The sequence below is a fragment of the Paroedura picta genome, chromosome 7 (genome assembly GCF_049243985.1).
Source record: "Paroedura picta isolate Pp20150507F chromosome 7, Ppicta_v3.0, whole genome shotgun sequence".
NCBI classification, from domain to species: Eukaryota; Metazoa; Chordata; class Lepidosauria; order Squamata; family Gekkonidae; genus Paroedura; species Paroedura picta.
The window spans coordinates 28829306-28843782 of record NC_135375.1 but is presented as its reverse complement, the minus strand read 5'-3'; the positions used below and the strand labels follow the sequence as shown (position 1 = coordinate 28843782).

General features: G+C 48.0%; 1 protein-coding gene and 1 long non-coding RNA gene across 3 annotated transcripts in view; one reads left to right on the top strand and one right to left on the bottom strand.

Moving 5' to 3' along the window:
* ZSWIM6 (zinc finger SWIM-type containing 6) overlaps positions 1 to 11466 on the bottom strand; it is a 116292-nt gene extending 104826 nt beyond the window's left edge. The window contains exon 1 of the mRNA XM_077347199.1: positions 10712 to 11466. Within this exon, the coding sequence (XP_077203314.1) occupies positions 10712 to 11435 (724 nt within the window). The 5' untranslated portion in view covers positions 11436 to 11466. The remainder of the gene's footprint in view (positions 1 to 10711) is intronic.
* A 542-nt stretch (positions 11467 to 12008) lies between these two features.
* Positions 12009 to 14477, top strand: part of LOC143842277 (uncharacterized) — a 53735-nt gene continuing 51266 nt past the window's right edge. The window contains exon 1 of one of the 2 annotated variants that reach the window (XR_013233051.1): positions 12009 to 12247. This is a non-coding gene — a long non-coding RNA (uncharacterized LOC143842277). The remainder of the gene's footprint in view (positions 12248 to 14477) is intronic. The other variant, XR_013233050.1, reaches the window with a different exon arrangement.

The following is a 14477-nucleotide window of genomic DNA, read 5'->3' as shown; positions in this document are numbered from 1 at the left end:
TGAGTGACCAACTCCATGACCACGCATCTGAGAATTCTGAAGATGGGCCCTAGTCTAAAGGATGCTTTGGATTTCCTTACCAAGTCAAGCCAAGCCAAGCTGAGACTGCATAGCTAAACTGAGAGGTATTTGAAGTACTGTGAACCACACACTTCAGGCAGAACATGCTTAAGAGCCAGCATGGTATAGTGCTAAAGCTTGGTATAGTGGCCCTAATCTGGACCAGTCTTGGTTCTCTCAGAGCTCTCGCTGATCACCTCTCACAGCATGTGGGGAGAAGGGTAAGCAATCATAAGCTGCTTTGGGTACTAAAGAACAGGGTAGGGGGGGAAACCCCAGAACTTCTTTTTTTTTTTTGATTCTCCATTCCAAGCAATACCCTAAAGGAGGTACAGTGGCATCATCTCATGCCCAACATTAGAAGCCCAAGATCTCATGGCAGAAGCTCTGCTGCAAACTATCTCCCATAGTAACAGACCTCAGATATCCAAGAAAGTGGAGAAAAGAAGGGGAAAGAATATTAGCATGGGAACATCCATTGTGTGGAGCAGATGAAAAACTTGAAAGAGCAGAAAATTGCTGCCCATCTCTTTACAGCAGAGAACATTAATTGCTAATTGTCCTACAGTTGCACTATTTATGTATTCATTTTTAGCTTTCTACCCCACTATTATGCAAGGAGCTCAAGGTGGCTTAATGGGCTTCATCGGTTGTGTCCTGTAAAGCTTTCAGCATCCCTAACAGCCTGGCCTAGCCTGGTCTGCTGTGAGCTTGGAAGCAAACCAGGATCAGCTCCAAGAGACCACCAAGGAAGACTAGGGCTGCTATGCAAGGAAAGGTAATTGCAAACCATCCTCTGCTCACCTTTTGCCTGATCTTACACTGTGCATATGGGGTGGCTACAAGTCATTAAGATCTTCAAGAATGTACCAATTACCATTACTAACTTGAAATGTCATGAAATTCCAGTTAGCTGCTTTTCATAACTGCAGTTAGCGTTTGTGCTTCCTACTGGTCCAAGATAAAACAGTGGCTCGCTTTTTATCATCACAGGCTTAGATCCAATCTTCCCTTTCCAACTTGCAGGGTCCTCTTTTGCAGGTGGATGAGGCGAAAGGAGATTATTGGCAATCTTCCCCTCCCACTGCAGACCCCCACTTCACATAGTGCAAGAATTCTGCTGAATTGGACCAACAGTGCCTCTAGTCCAGCATACTGTTTCACACAGTAGTCAAGCAGTTGACCTGGAGGGCCAATGAACGAGACAGAGGTCAAGGTTTCCTCTGAATCTGCTTCCCGGAACTGATATTGAAGTCTGCTGCTTCTGAAAGAAATTCCCTTTACTCACCGTGGCAAGTAGACACTGATGGATCTAGACTTCATGAATCTGTCTAGTTCTATTTCAAAGCCATCTAAGCTTGTGACTAAGTCCACTGGCAGTGAATACCAGAATTTAATTACCCATTGTGTAAAGCAGTACTCTTTCACTGTCCTGAATCTATTGCCGAAGAACTTCTTTCAGTGTCGCCAAATTGTATTATGGGAGAGGCAGAAAAGGCTCTGCATACTTTCTCTGTCTTATGCATATTCATGACTGCTGTATGAGGAAGCAAGAGATAGCCATAGCCTACATGACTTGCTTGACCATAATTCATTTTGTGCATGTGCACATTTATGGCTACTCCCTCCCCTAATTTCTAACCCAGAAATAGTCCTCAGGCTGAAAAGTTTGCCCATCAATTGCAAACTCAGATGGGGGAAGGCCCATGAGTTCAGAAAACAGACTTAAGCAAATTGTGGGATATTTTTTGCCCTCTCTGCTTGTAATGTTTCTGCCCTTTTGTTAACTCTAACTTGTGATGAGCCTGTATTTAAACAAACTGCTTACAAGAGAAAGCCTATAAACCAGTGGGGTGACAGAACCAAAATCATGCTATTTCCTTAACCAAATGAAGGTTGGAAAGCAAAGCTAAGATTACACTGCCCAAGAATCAGAAGCTGTATTTCTACAGGGAATGGGTAACTAGTTCAAAACTACCTTCACACAACAAGAAAAGCAATTGGCTCACATCCTAACCATATTTTCTACAAGTAGAAACTTCCGCTACAGCAGAAGACGAATGGCGGTATTTTCACCAATCTTTACCTCCTACTACAGATTCCACCCCAGTTCATACCCCCCCCTTATTGTTCCTACAGAGGAAGAGCTACAAGAAAGTTTGCTTCCCGGTGTCGCTGACTGTACTGGATAAGATCTAAGCCATTGTGGTTAAAACCTGGCTTCTCTACGAGGCAGACTACACGTACAGCCAGTCTTGCCTCTCATAATCAAACACTGCAATAGTATCAGCTTAACACATATCTGTGGCTCATAGTCAAGTATTTATAAATGCAATGCTTACACTGCGAGAATGCTCGTCTGTGATATACCAGACAGCACTGTATTAACTAGCAATAGCAACAACAACAAACCCCACAAACTGCTAGCAGCTCAAAACCAACTGAAGTTATCAAAGACAAGGTTTCTTAGAGATACTACAGGGCCTTCCATGTCCAAGATCATGTGGAATGAAAGACCATGGGCAGAACAACTGCATTAATTTAGGACTACACACCCCTTTCTCTGCTGCCCCACATACCTTCTGTGGCAGTCTGTTAGTATAAGTGGGTCTGGTGGCAATTACTAAAAAGGTAACTTAAAAAAAAACAGGCAATTAAAATGGAGAAAAGGTAGATCAGCACATTCATCTAGTAAGCGAGTTTCCAATATATCTGGTTATGAGAACTGAAACTTACTGACAGGTTCTATTACACCCTCTCAGTTAAGATCAGGCCTCTTCACACATTACCCATACCTATCTTCCAGTTTCAAAAACTGCTAGATGAATCCACTTAAGTTCTTTTTACAAGTGTAATGATACAAACAATGGTTTAATATACTTTAGATTTTAAAATTGTTGTAAGTTGTGGCCTTTTCAGAAAACCGGATGTTGCTAGAAGCTTTTGTAAGAGGTGAATAAATGCAGCCTCAATAAAATACTCAGCATTTTGTAGCACAAAGAAATTCCACGGGAACCCATTTCAGAGAACAGGGAAGAAAAGTCAGTAAAAACTTATTCAGCCTTCAATGACTGATCTGGTAATATGTTTAAACATATATTAAACATGTCAGGCTGTCTTGTGTCAAGTCCAGTAACTGGCCCATCAAAGCTCAGCATTGTTCACTGTTAACTATCAGTGGCTCTTCCAAGTTGCCGAGACCTGCAGTTCAAAATTCTTTTCATTGAGTATTTCAGGCATCAAACTTCTGCATACAAAGCACTGCTACTGAGAGACAACCCTTCTCCTAACTAACCATAGGTAAAATACTTACCTCCTTTTAAGCCAGTGGTTTTCAACCTGGGGGTTGGGACCCCTTTGGGGGTCGAACAACCCTTTCACAGGGGTCATGGCAGGGCAAACAGCTTGGCTGGGGGTGCACCATCCACACCACAGCCTTGCGGGGTAGATCGAGATACAGCGTCCGTAGTCTGGAGCAGCAGAAAAGAACAAGATCGGCATGGTGGGACAAGAGGCAGAACTGAAAAACCCTGGAAAAAAACCCATTTATATACAATTCTGAACAATGGATCTTCATGCCATTGGTCAGTTTCAGTTTAATTTCTGTGAAAGAACACTTGCATAATTTTATGGCTGGGGGTCACCATAACATGAGGAATGGTATTAAAGGGTCGCAGCATTAGAAAGGTCGAGAACCACTGTATTAAGCAGAAGTATCTGTGCCTTCAGCATGCAGACCTAACATGCAGGCCACATAATAAAGCTAACAATTACAAAGGACTTATAAAGAAGCAAAAATTATCAATAATCTTGTAGAATATCCATAGTCTTGTAGAGTAGCCTCTCATGGCCCGAAACATGGAGAGGTCCTGGTAGCATCACAGAAAACATTTACAAGATACTGCAACTGGCACAAGAGTTGACTATACCTTTCACCACCTTTTAGAACTGTCAACAATCCCTGCTTGCAGCTTCCCGAGAAGATGGAAACAAAAGAAATGGGAACAGGAAATAAACTGTAGTCACGTTGAACAGCTACAAACCACATGCAATGGAAGCAGACAGAGTTTCAACACATGTCTGCTCTAATAACATACGAAGGAGGAGATGGGTCAACTTCATAGTAAGTGCTAACCTCCCCCAGGTTGTAAAGTCACCTTTCAGATATCTGCTCCCCCCTTCCCCAAGCTGTTTTTCGTTCTTGGACAAGCATGGATGCTGTAAGTAAAGTTGGCTTCCAGAAGAGCACTGGGAGAACAAGAAGGGAAAAGAGGCTCTGGAAAAGTTAGCAGCAAGTTCATTTTCCCTACCACCCTTTTGGCTCTAAAAATAAAAACTGGACACTCACCCCTATTTTGTACCTAATGGGCCAGAGGTTTAAACGTCTGCTAGTTACATGTCGTTTGAACCCGATAATATCAAAAGCCCGCAGGCAGCCCTGATCATGACAGTTAAGCCAGTGTGACAAAAATTTCTTTTAATCCATTCTATACGATACTGACACATCCATTGCCTTTAGCTAAGGAAGACACTGGTGTCTTTTGAGTACATTCAGAACAAGCTGAAAGCAGCTGAGAGTAAGAATCATATATGGATTTGACACCAGAATGCTCACACTTACTGAAACCTTGCAAATGCTAGAGACATTTATTTATGAATGCACTGCTATGTTCAACTCAAATTTGAGAGGAGACAGGGTCTCAAATAGCATTCCTGAAGCATAAGGCCCCAAGCTCACAACAGAGGCTGAAAAAGACTCATCCCATGTGTTGCCATACAACTCACAAGGGAAGAGATGCCACAGGACAGAGAAGGTCACATGATAACCCACCCCCTTTCAATCATAGTTTCTACCACAGCTTAGTTCTTTGTTGCTAGTGCTGCTCATTTTGCTTCTGCACTACTGTTTGACAGGAACTGGAAATGACACTAGCATGCTATTTTGAGTGTCATCTATTTTGAATCAAAAGCTACCACCAAACAAAGATTTTAAGAATCCGTTTCAATGCTGCAATTCAATTTCTCTAAAGCTCCAACTATGTCTCTAGGTCTCCAAATTGCTAGCTTTCCTTCCAGGTCAGGTCCAGAAAATAAGCATACTAAACACACCCACTTCCCTCAGTTATGTGCCAGGAGAGCATATGAGCATTGGATTGCACTAACGCTCAAGAAGTTGTCTTGGCATCAAAACTGGATCAACTAGTAAGCAAAACTCTCAACCAGCTCACCCCCTAGAAGCATTTTAAGTTGTGAAATATAAAATGGTTTACCTATCATCAGCAGTCTGTTTTACTGCTGATTTCATACACGTACAGTCTACATAAACTCCACCCTGAACTTCGTGCCAGAAAATAGGCACTGCATGCATGCAATCATCAGAAGAGAGATGCAGCTATGTGGAGCACTGCACTTAAATAAGGAGCAAATTATGAGATAAGTCTGACTTCAGGAGTTTCTTTGGCTCCTACTCTCTAAACACTGTCATTTTAAATTGCTCATTTATGGGACTTCAATGGATGGGAGCATCAGCTGCAGTCGCCACACCTGACCAGAGCTTAAGAATGGTTATATACTGCAATACTTCATGCACTGACTGGCAAGCTAACAAACCAGTTAAGACACAGTCTGGGAATTTAGAATAGGCTAATGGAGCAACCTGAGCTAGCTCCAGATACACATACGCCCTTTGATGGTTGCAACAGTTATGGATTCTGGTCATACCCATGAAGCGTCACTCCAGCCCTTTCAGTTGCAGCAAGGAAGTCACTGCTACTCCGCTTCGCTGCCGGCAATGGTAGGCACAGCCTTGCTAAAAGAGCGCCCCACAGCAGGCTGTAGCACCCTAGAGATCCCAACTGTAACAGACAACCACAGCTTTCTGTACATGCAGTCAGAGGTTCTTTTATGAGCTGGCAGGCCCCCTCCTCCCCCACCTTACCTCAACTTGTTTAATATTATTGCAACCAAAACTGACAGCAGTATGCCTTCGTATGGAAGCTGAAACAGCAAAATACTGTTAATCAACCTGCCAGAACTTAAAAGATGATAATCTGAAGTTTGGCTGGAAGCAGAATTCCTGCCTTAATTTAGGTAGAATGTGCAATATTGCCTCCTCTATGTTGATATACTATGAACCAAGGAAGGAGGCTAAGAGGCAGGACACCTAGGAAATGCTACAACATAACCTGTCACTTAATTACTACCTCCATGGTAACTGTTACATACTCTACCTTATGCTTTGAAAGATTTCCAAAAGCTTTCAAGGCTTTTCAAAATCAATTAAGCCACAACAGTCACTGCTAGGCAGATGGAACTAGGTTGGTGTGTCCAAAACTCAACTCGGGCACCTAGAGGGGCAGGAGGACCCCCCCCAGACACACACCATAAACACATGTCAAGGAACAAAGGCAAGATGAATTTCTGCAACAGCAAACAATGTCGTAAGGCTTCTCCACAGGTTGGGATTATATGCTGTCCATCTACAACACATGGATAGAAATATGCTGCTAATAAATAATGAAGTAGAATTATTTGATAGGAGTATCAAGCTCTGCAAATTGGAATAGGCAAGAGAGGGACTTAAAAGTCTATCAGGGCAGATGAAAGCTCTGATTAAACCCTGCCCAAAGATTGATTCACTAATTCATTTGCTGATCCTTATCTGTGGGGAATATCAGCAAAAATAAACAGCCATTGGATCCACCAGTAATCAATGACCCTGTTTCACACTTACTAGACCTTTTAAAAAGAAATTTACATTCCTTGTTATTCAAAGTGACTAGTATACATTTTGTTTACACAAATACCTCAGACGTTTAGAGCTACTGCAAACTTGCTGCAGGACCATAGCTAAATTATATTTAGCAAGCTTTTAGCATCCTAAAACAAGTGCTTAAAGAAAAAAAAAAACTAAAGGGAAATTATTGGTTATCACCTTCCTAAATGTAAGTTGCCCACTAAAAGTTACAACAGAAATGCACAGGCAGACGCTGCCCTTTGTGCCCTATATGAAAGTAGCTAAACATTTAAGTTTTATATTATTTGCACAGCGATATATCAGCTAACTTTGGCCTGTCCAAAGTTTAAAATGATCCTAGGATTATAGCTTTGCGCCCTATTCAACATAGCTTCATCAAGCATTTCTAAAGTATGTAGATGGAACCTGAAATTAAGGTACTAAGTAAGAGTGCGTAATCTTATAATTCTTACGTTTGCAGAAATTAGAGCAGTTTGCCACGAGCTACGGTTTTGATCCAGCCTGAAAGGGAACCCCTAAGGCACAGTTTTTAAAGAGTACAACCAATTCAATTAAAAAAAAAATGGAAAGTTGATTATAAAGACACATCTCATACCTAGTATGACAATTCTGCAATTTTCATTCTAACATATAATGTACAACTGGCACTTGTACATCAGCATTTCAGCCACAACATAAAAACAACACCCCTATTGCTGGCTCTCAGAAAGGATGCTAACTTGGATTAAAGATGTCACCACCCCAATATCTGTGCTATAGTGCTAATGTCATGCTGCAGAACCCACACTATACTGTGTGTGGGGGGGGCACAGTGTAGATAGCAAGCATGAGCATTAAAGAAGGCCAAGTTGCCATATAAGTGCTGCTCCTTTTTTGCATGCGCGTCACTACACAAAATTATTTCTACTCTGCTTTCCAGCTACTCTACTTCAGTGCAATTCTCAACACCTCAACAAAAGTGAAGAAATACCATAAATCTCTTGTACTTAATTATACAACCAGTTTACAAAAATCCGTCAACTCAAATCTGTTCACAGAAAACAATACACGGGCATTGAAACAAGCTATTCATTTATAGGCTTGGCGCCATACAAACCTTAGTGAAACGGACTTTAAGATTTGCTGTAGGAAAATATTTGGGATTCGGAAAACTTCAGCATCTGCTTTGCTCATCCCTCACCACACCCCATACACACTCACATTAAACAGTGCTGTGAAATACCAAGTTTCCATCTATCAGTAGGTTGGAGAAGTTACAACATTTCATGTAAGAAAGAAATGAAAGTGTACTGGGTAGTGGGGCAGCATTCATGGCTCGTTTATTAACGTGTCCCAGAAGCAGCCATGGACACGAGATATATTTATGCATATTTTCCCCTGTTCAGATTGACCTTTGCCAGCATCATCCAGTGCCCCTCCCCTTTCCAGGGCGACACAAATTATTTTTTCCTCCTTTCACTGCGTCCACAATGAGGCCTCTTCGACATGCCGAAAGCAAGCAAAGCAAAGCCCATGCTGGGTGTCTGTCTCCTGGAGAAGATTGCATCTTTTATTTATCGCCCCTTGGCTTTATTTTCACAGTGAATTCCTAGCTTAAATGTAATCAGCCAAGAAACCCTCCCTATGTGCACTCCTGTCATTCCTCATCCCCTGTAAGCAGAGTCAAGCAGAGGCAAAAAAAAAAGAAGAAGAAGAAGAAAGAAAGAAAGAAAAAGAAAGCCTTTGGCAGTGCCAGCCAAGCCAGAAAGAGATTCAGTTCTGGTGGTGCCACTGGCAAATAGAGAGATGCTTCAATCCCTGCTAGAGGGACGAACTCAGATGTCTGGAGGAATGTTAATTAGAACTTAGAAGACTGCCCAGAGATAAACCATTTGCAGGCAGAAGGGAAAGGCACCATTGCAGAGTGCATGAAGTCTGTCTCACAGCCCAAGGAATCTGCGCAAACCCAAGCTGACTTTGACTTTTGCTTAAAGATGGGGAAAGATTACCCCCCCCAAGGTACACTGGCATGGCCAAACGAAAACCTCATCAGCGAGGAGTGCCCACATCGAGTGATAGTAGCCACAAGAAAATGGAGCTCTTGTGCAGAAGGAAAAGGAGGGAGAGCAATGGTGCTTAGCTTAGTGGGTTCAAAAACAATTAAAGTCCTCTTTATACATGGACAAATGAGGGGGGGGGGGGGGGACAGTTGGGCTGAACCACAGCCTGTATTTAAACTTTCACAGTGGAGCAAGCTGGGTTAAGCCTGAGAAGCAAGCAGAAGTGAATTGTGCTGCGTTAAGACCAACAGCTCTCCTTTCCCCTTTGTCAGATCCTTGCTATTTTGCAGGCACTGAAAAAGCAATGAAAGAGCCTCTTTTGTTCGGTTCCCTCCTTTTCATGGAGCAACACAAAACTGAAAAGGACACAAACAAACATGAAAATGAGAAAGTGCCAGGTCCTCCCCTCCAAGGATGTGTGTGTGTGTGTGTGCGCGCGAGCGAGTGAGCAAGCCTGAAGGCCACTGGAGATGTGCAGACAAACATGAAACCTCTGGAAACAGGGCAACAACAAAAGACCCAGCTTCACAGAGCGCCTCACGCCAACCAGGAAGTTTTCAGACAGAAATAACCACCCATCCGCCTAGTTCCAGAATCAGAGACTTAATCCCAGAGCCCAGAAAATGAGAAAGCCAGACCCACAGAAAGCCTCCCCACCTCCCCCCCCCTTACTGAGAGAACCCAGAGAGGAGGCAAAGGGGGAGCTACCTGCCAATGCCCTTTAATTTAAACCAAGAATTGGGGGGAGGGGGGGCTTTTCTCCCAGAAAGGATTAAAACCAGCATTTGCTAAACGAAACAGGGGTTCAGAAAAATGAGGAGCACTACCCATTGGGTGACCCAGCTACCTCCTAAGGCTATTTGGCAGCATCCAAGGCCAGTCTGCCTTTCTGCACAGCAGCCCCCCTCCCTCCCCCTCTGCCCAGACAAGCCCCCTTTCAGGCTCAGCTCCATCAGTAACCTGACAGCTTTATGACCCGATGACCTACCCCCGGTGCCACCGACAACAAAACGGAGGAGGAAGCGAGGGGCTGACTGAGCAAGGGAGAGAGAGAGACAGGCAGGCAGACAGGAGCGCCCAAGGAGTCTGAGCCAAGCAGCCAATGGTGGATTTCGCTGCCTCCTCAAGTCCCGCTGTCCTAGATATGTCTTTGTTTGGAGACTCCAACCTCTCCTGGCAAACCCAAGCGATAAGGAGGCATGCCCCCCCCCACCGTTCCCCGGGGGCTCCTTTTGCTGATTCACTTCCATTCACACGATTTGACAGTGGGAAAGGGGGGGGGGGGACAATCGGAACACGGACGAGAGAGGGGACGGCAAAAGGGAGAGGCGCGGGGCAGGAGGGGACCAGCAGCGACTGACGCAGGACAATGCCGTCCAGGAGAAGCGGGGCACGGAGGGAGCCGGGGGGTTCGGCGTGTTTTGTCTGCATGCGAGACAGAGGGGATTAGGCGCGGACGCTTCATGGCGGGGCATCTGGAGCGGCGAGAGGAAGGGCTCGCGGGGAGGGGGCGTGCGGGGCCAGGGGCTGCCGGCAGGGTCTGGATTCCTAGAATACCCGCGGCTGGAGGAGGAGGGAGATGCCCAGAAAACGGGACGCCAGGCCCGGCGGACACAGATGCAGGAGAGACGGCAGGTCGCGGCGGTGCAGGTGGAGGAACCGGGGAGGGGGGAGGGAGGGGGAACTGACATCGCCGTCTCCTTCGTCGCCCCCCAGCCAGTCCGGCGAGCGAGCGGGCGGGCGGGCGAGCAGCCGAGCCCAGCGGGCGGAAAGAGAAAGCAGAAGGTGCCGGGTGCTTCTCCTCTCCCCCCCGCCCCCCCGGGCACCCTGCCCCATCGCCGGCCGAGTGACTCACCGACTTGCAAGACGTTGTCGACGCAGCCGCCGTCGAGCAGAGCGATCCCCCTGCGGAAAGGCAGGCGGTTCTCATCGGCCGCGGCGTCCGCGCCCCCGCCGCTGCCGCCCCCTCCGCCGCCGCCCCCGGCCGCGGCGCTGGCGTTGGGGCCGCTGTTGCCGGGCGCCAGGGCCGAGGCGGTGCCGGCGGCGGTGCCCGTGGACCCGACGGCGCTAGATCCCCCGCCGGGCGCGGCGGCGGCGGCGGCCGAGGCGCTGCTGGCGGCGGCGTCCTCGGCGGCGGCGCCGGTGTTGAAGGAAGAGTACATGCAGATTTCCCTCTCGCTGCGGGGGAAGGACCAGTAGACGATGCGGCGCTGGACGGGCTCCGGGATGCGCTCGAACCGCTCCTCCACCCGCTGGAACGGCCACTTCTCCGCCACGCGCCGCGCCGCGATGTCCAGCAGCGTCTCCGGGCTCTGCGTCTTGCCCAGCGGCAGCACCCCCAGCGCGGCATAGGCGGCGGCCAGGGCGGGCGAGAAGGCGAGCGCCGCCGAGGAGGAGGAGGAGGACGAGGCGGCGCCGGCCGAAGAGGAGGAGGGTCCCGCCACGCACAGCGCCCCGCCGCCCAGGCCGCCTTCGCCGCCACCGCCGATCGCCCGCTGGCCCGGCCTGCACCCGGCGCCGTAGCCAGGTCTGCAGCAGAGGCGCTTGGCGGGGAGAGGGAGCTGACCGCGCTCCGCCATGATCGCGCCGCTTCTAAGCCGACAGCGGAAGTGCCCGTACTCTATAAACGGCACCAGGAAGCCAGCGACAGGCTGCCGGAGGCGAGGCACCGCCCCCGCCTTCCAAATATGGGCAGGTGGGCGGGGCCAACCGCCGCGCACACAGAAGGAGGGGAGCAGAGGGGCGGGGATATGCAAAGACGAGAAGGAGAAAGAGGCTACAAACATAAATAGAACGGGCCCGGAGGCCGTGTGCTCAGCGCGTCAGCGGTGACGGTACGGGGAAGGGGGGGGGAGTTTGCGCTGAAGGGAGCCTCGTTCGGAGGGGGTGGGGCAACACACTCCCACCCGCTGGTTTCCTTGTCTGCCTGTCGGTCCGTCTGTTCCCTTGTACCCTTCATGCCCCCCCTTCCTCCTCCCCCCAAGGGTATCTTACGCACACTCAGCGGAGCCCTCCCCCGGACGCGCCTCACGCGTGCTGCTCGTGGTGGGAAAAGGGGGCGGGGTTTGCCGGCTCCCTTTTGTGGCGCCATATAGGGAAATGGAATGCGGGGGCGGGGCGCGCCGTTCTCCCCAGCCGGTCGTTTCGCTCTCTCGCGCAGGCGGGGCGGGGCGGCCCCAACAAAAAAGAGGCTCGGCGGAAAACGTCATGCTCACGAGGCAGGGAAATACGGTAGCCGCCCGCCGGCCACTAACCGCCGCTCCCGCGCCCCGAGCCTGGCAGAAGCGGCCCGGGCGGGAAGAGGAGGCGGCGGCGGCGGCGGCTGAGGGAAGAGCGCGGCGCCCGTTAGAAGGCGGAGCGGCGCTGAGGAGAAGTGAAGCGGCTCGCAGAGGTGGGTCGGGGTTCTCCGGTCTTGAGGCGAGTTAGGAGGCCCGAGCCTTGGAGAGTCTTGTGGAGCGCAGTTTGAACCCGGGAAGGATTCGCGTCGGAGGCGGGAAAGAAACTTCTGGCCGCGGCTGGGCCCTTCTGTCCGCCACCGGCCTCGCGCGGCTGGTTTTGCGGGCCCCGAGGAGGCGGCGAGCCGTGCGTGTCGCCTGGAAGAAGAACTTTTGTTTCCCATGGGGGGGGGGGGGGAGGCGGCCTCGCGGTCCGGAGGGGAAGGGTCGCCCGCGGGTCTTTCTCCTTCCCCGCGCGGAGTTTGCAGAGCTGCGATTCTTTGCGTAGTTGGCGGTGGAGCACTTATGTAGTTATGTGTTGAATGGCGCGCGTGAATATGGATAGCCAGGGGGTTGTAGCCTTGCCCGGCAGCCAGCCTCTACGGCATGGCCCCCTTCAGGTAGAGAAAAGAGTAAGGTGACGAGATTTTAACATTGGGAAAGCGGGACACCATTGACTGGGGGGGAGGGGGGGGTCTTGATTTAAAATTCGGTCTATATGGAGCAACAATTTTTTCATAGAATGCAAAAATATATTATTTTTTAGCTTCAACGTAAGTACAATGTGTCAGGTACCCCCAGATGTCCCTCCAAAAGTGGGACAATCTGGTCACTTTACCCTAATGTTTCTTGGAGGTCTCCCGTCCAAATATTAGCCAGGGTCGACCCTGCTTAGCTTCTGAGATCTCATGAGATTGGCCTTATCCGGGCTCTCCAGGTCAGAGAGTCATAAAGGGAGCATGTTTCCACTTGCATAGGCTCAGTCAAGCTTTCCAGGGAGTTGTGTTTAAAATGCTGTTTGCAAGTGATATATCCATGAGCAGCGATGAGTCTTCTGGGATGGCTGTGGGAAGTGTTATGACTCCTTTGACAGCCTTCCTAAACCTATTGGTTTGGTGGTTGAAATGTTACCCTGACTTGGCAGAGGCAGATAAAGGGACTTTCAGCAGGAAATGTAAACACTGGGGGCAAGAGGTGACAAATGCCTGTGACATTTCTTGCAAAGCTTTAGTTGTTTGTTTGCACTAGGATCAACACAATCTCCGGTGGCCAGGGCACTGATGGGTGATAATTCAAATTAGCATAGCAAAGCCAGGAAGATTAGCACCTGTAACTGACCAGAAAATAATGGGACTGAACTTGAATAGCCTTGAATGGGCTGTCAAGTTGAATAATAATATCAGAGATATGGAAATGGCAGGAGTTCCCTTTCACACCAGTCATAATTCCAACTTCAGCAAGCCCATCAAGCTGACGGTCCTCATGTTATTTCCAACATCATCATTCCACTTTTCATTCCTTTTGATAGGTTTACAACCTGATTGGATCACTCCTCTTGTATCCATTCAGTGGTCACTGCCAGTATGCCTCCCTAGTACAGCTACCTATCCTGGATGCTTGAGGCTGATCCTGCACTGAGCAGGAGGTTGAAACAGATGACCTCTATGGCCCCTTCCAACTCTGTGGTTCTGTTACTGAGATATACTTTGTCATCTACACTGTTATCCAAGGACTGATTTTCAAATTGGCAAATTGATAGTAACCTCCTTTTCTGGATTAAGGATAGATTTCTGAATATCTTGTTCCCAAGAGAAAAGAGAGTATTAGTAATATGGCTACACTTGGAATAGGTTTGGAAAATGATAACAAATTTTTCTTCTTAGCACTGTCTTGTCATTTATCCCCCAGCTTTTAGCAGTGCTCATTCCTTTATGAAACTTAGTAGTGAATAGCAGGAGATATTAGATATATAGTCATATATACACATTGAAGGGCTGCAAAGGTAAGAGTTAAGTGGGAGAACAAACTGAAGCTCAGATTAGCTGCAGAAAACCCCAAACTTTGGTTAAAATTAAGTCGGAATTTATTACAAACATATTCAAGTCTATAAACTCCCAACAGTCAAGCCCTTGATTGTCCTGAAAACACAGAGGTATATTCCGTTTTTTCTGTATAAAAGTATTTACCCAAGGGCACAAATATCTTACTTTTATGACATGGTCATATAATCCTGCAATCCATAGATTGTTGAGCTGTGAAGGAACCCCATGGTGCATGTATTCTCTTGTCCCTTTCCTCTCAGATCCTGCATTTTGAGATTCTATGTTTTGGGGTGCAGGTGCTAACATAGTTTGTCTGGCAAATAACCCCCCCCCCTTCTTCCAATACGTAATAGTTGAGGGCATC